The 1,306-nt window shown below is 39.4% G+C and overlaps 1 protein-coding gene across 1 annotated transcript in view; it reads right to left on the bottom strand.

Moving 5' to 3' along the window:
- Positions 1 to 453, bottom strand: part of LOC100539489 (synapsin-3-like) — a 33,817-nt gene extending 33,364 nt beyond the window's left edge. The window contains exon 1 of the mRNA XM_031552654.1: positions 167 to 453. Coding sequence (XP_031408514.1) covers positions 167 to 453 — 287 coding nt within the window. The remainder of the gene's footprint in view (positions 1 to 166) is intronic.
- Between the last annotated feature and the right edge of the window lie 853 nt (positions 454 to 1,306).

The raw sequence follows: 1,306 nt of genomic DNA, 5'->3' as shown, positions 1-1,306 counted from the left end.
TTTTGTTGGCCCAAATTTCCTGTAGTTTGATTAAGCCCTTCTGTACTAATTACATTCAGATACTTTTTTCAGTTCAGAAACAGCTTTCTGCCAGTGTCTGGAAACTCTTACTGTTCATTGTGAAAGGTGATCAGAAGAGAAGAGAATATGCCTTTAGTTCATTTACATCAACACTTTATGCCTCTTGAAGGACCATCCCAAAGTGATTTTATCCCAGCCTCTATGCCTATATCTGGGCTGATCCTTTTCAGCCACAAACAGGACTCGTGGAAGGAAAATGATATTAGCAGTTATGCTCTTGATGTATTCTTCAATGAGTAAGTATGGAAACGAATGTAGTTCTCTCTCCTTACACTTAACCAAGACACTCAGCTTAACATCGCTCCTTTCGTGAAGAGTGAATTCTTCAGATATTGCAAGGAACTTAACTTCATCAACATGAGACACAAACATCTCTTGCAGCGCAGTGCCCCCTAGCACTGTCTCTACACATTCGTGCACGACTGAGAGAATGCCACTTTACTCAGCCAACACCTGCAGACATGGCTTTCCCTGGGAAATTTCACACCAACTATTGACCCAGCCCAGTCATGCTTAGCTTGTGGGATCCGACAAGATCACAGCATGAAGTGGTGTGGCTGCCCAGTAAAGCAGAGAGTTCCTTAATTGTGTTCAACAGTGTGTTCTTGGTGGTGGACTGAAATAACATAGATTTCTTTATTTGGTGACATAAATCAAATGTGAACTCTAATTTTCTCATATGAAGATCAAGGTCCTTATTTTCTCTTTCTTTACTTGCTATGTTTTTAATGGCCGTATAAGGCTTAAAGTTTTGTCTAGCCAAAGGAGCCAAATGCTAGTTAATTTTGTTTTTCCCTCTGCAGTTACTCCCACACAGACAGGGCATAGGGTAGGGACTCAGAATGAGTTTTCCTTTCAGCTCCTTAATTGACTTTGTGTTACTTTGACCACATATCAAAATTTTCTCATATAAATAAACAAACAGAACTCTTTCCTGGCTATTCTAGAGTGTATTTTAATGATAGGGCTCAAAGCGGAGAGGCTAATATTGAACATCTAATAGATACAATCAGAGGATAATACATAATAGCTCTACTTATGAGGAAACTAATGTATAAGCAGGTAAAATGATTTAACAGAGGCCTCCTAGCAGGCCACAGGCAGACTGAGCTTTCCTGAATACTATTTACCTGTGATTTACAAAGATAAAGCACTCTCATTTCTGTGTATGCTAAGTGGCAAATAAATACCGTTATTGCACAATATCCAGTCCTACTGGACTGTT

The sequence above is a fragment of the Meleagris gallopavo genome, chromosome 1, assembly GCF_000146605.3.
Source record: "Meleagris gallopavo isolate NT-WF06-2002-E0010 breed Aviagen turkey brand Nicholas breeding stock chromosome 1, Turkey_5.1, whole genome shotgun sequence".
Taxonomy (NCBI): Eukaryota; Metazoa; Chordata; class Aves; order Galliformes; family Phasianidae; genus Meleagris; species Meleagris gallopavo.
This window is presented reverse-complemented; position numbering and strand designations above follow the sequence as displayed.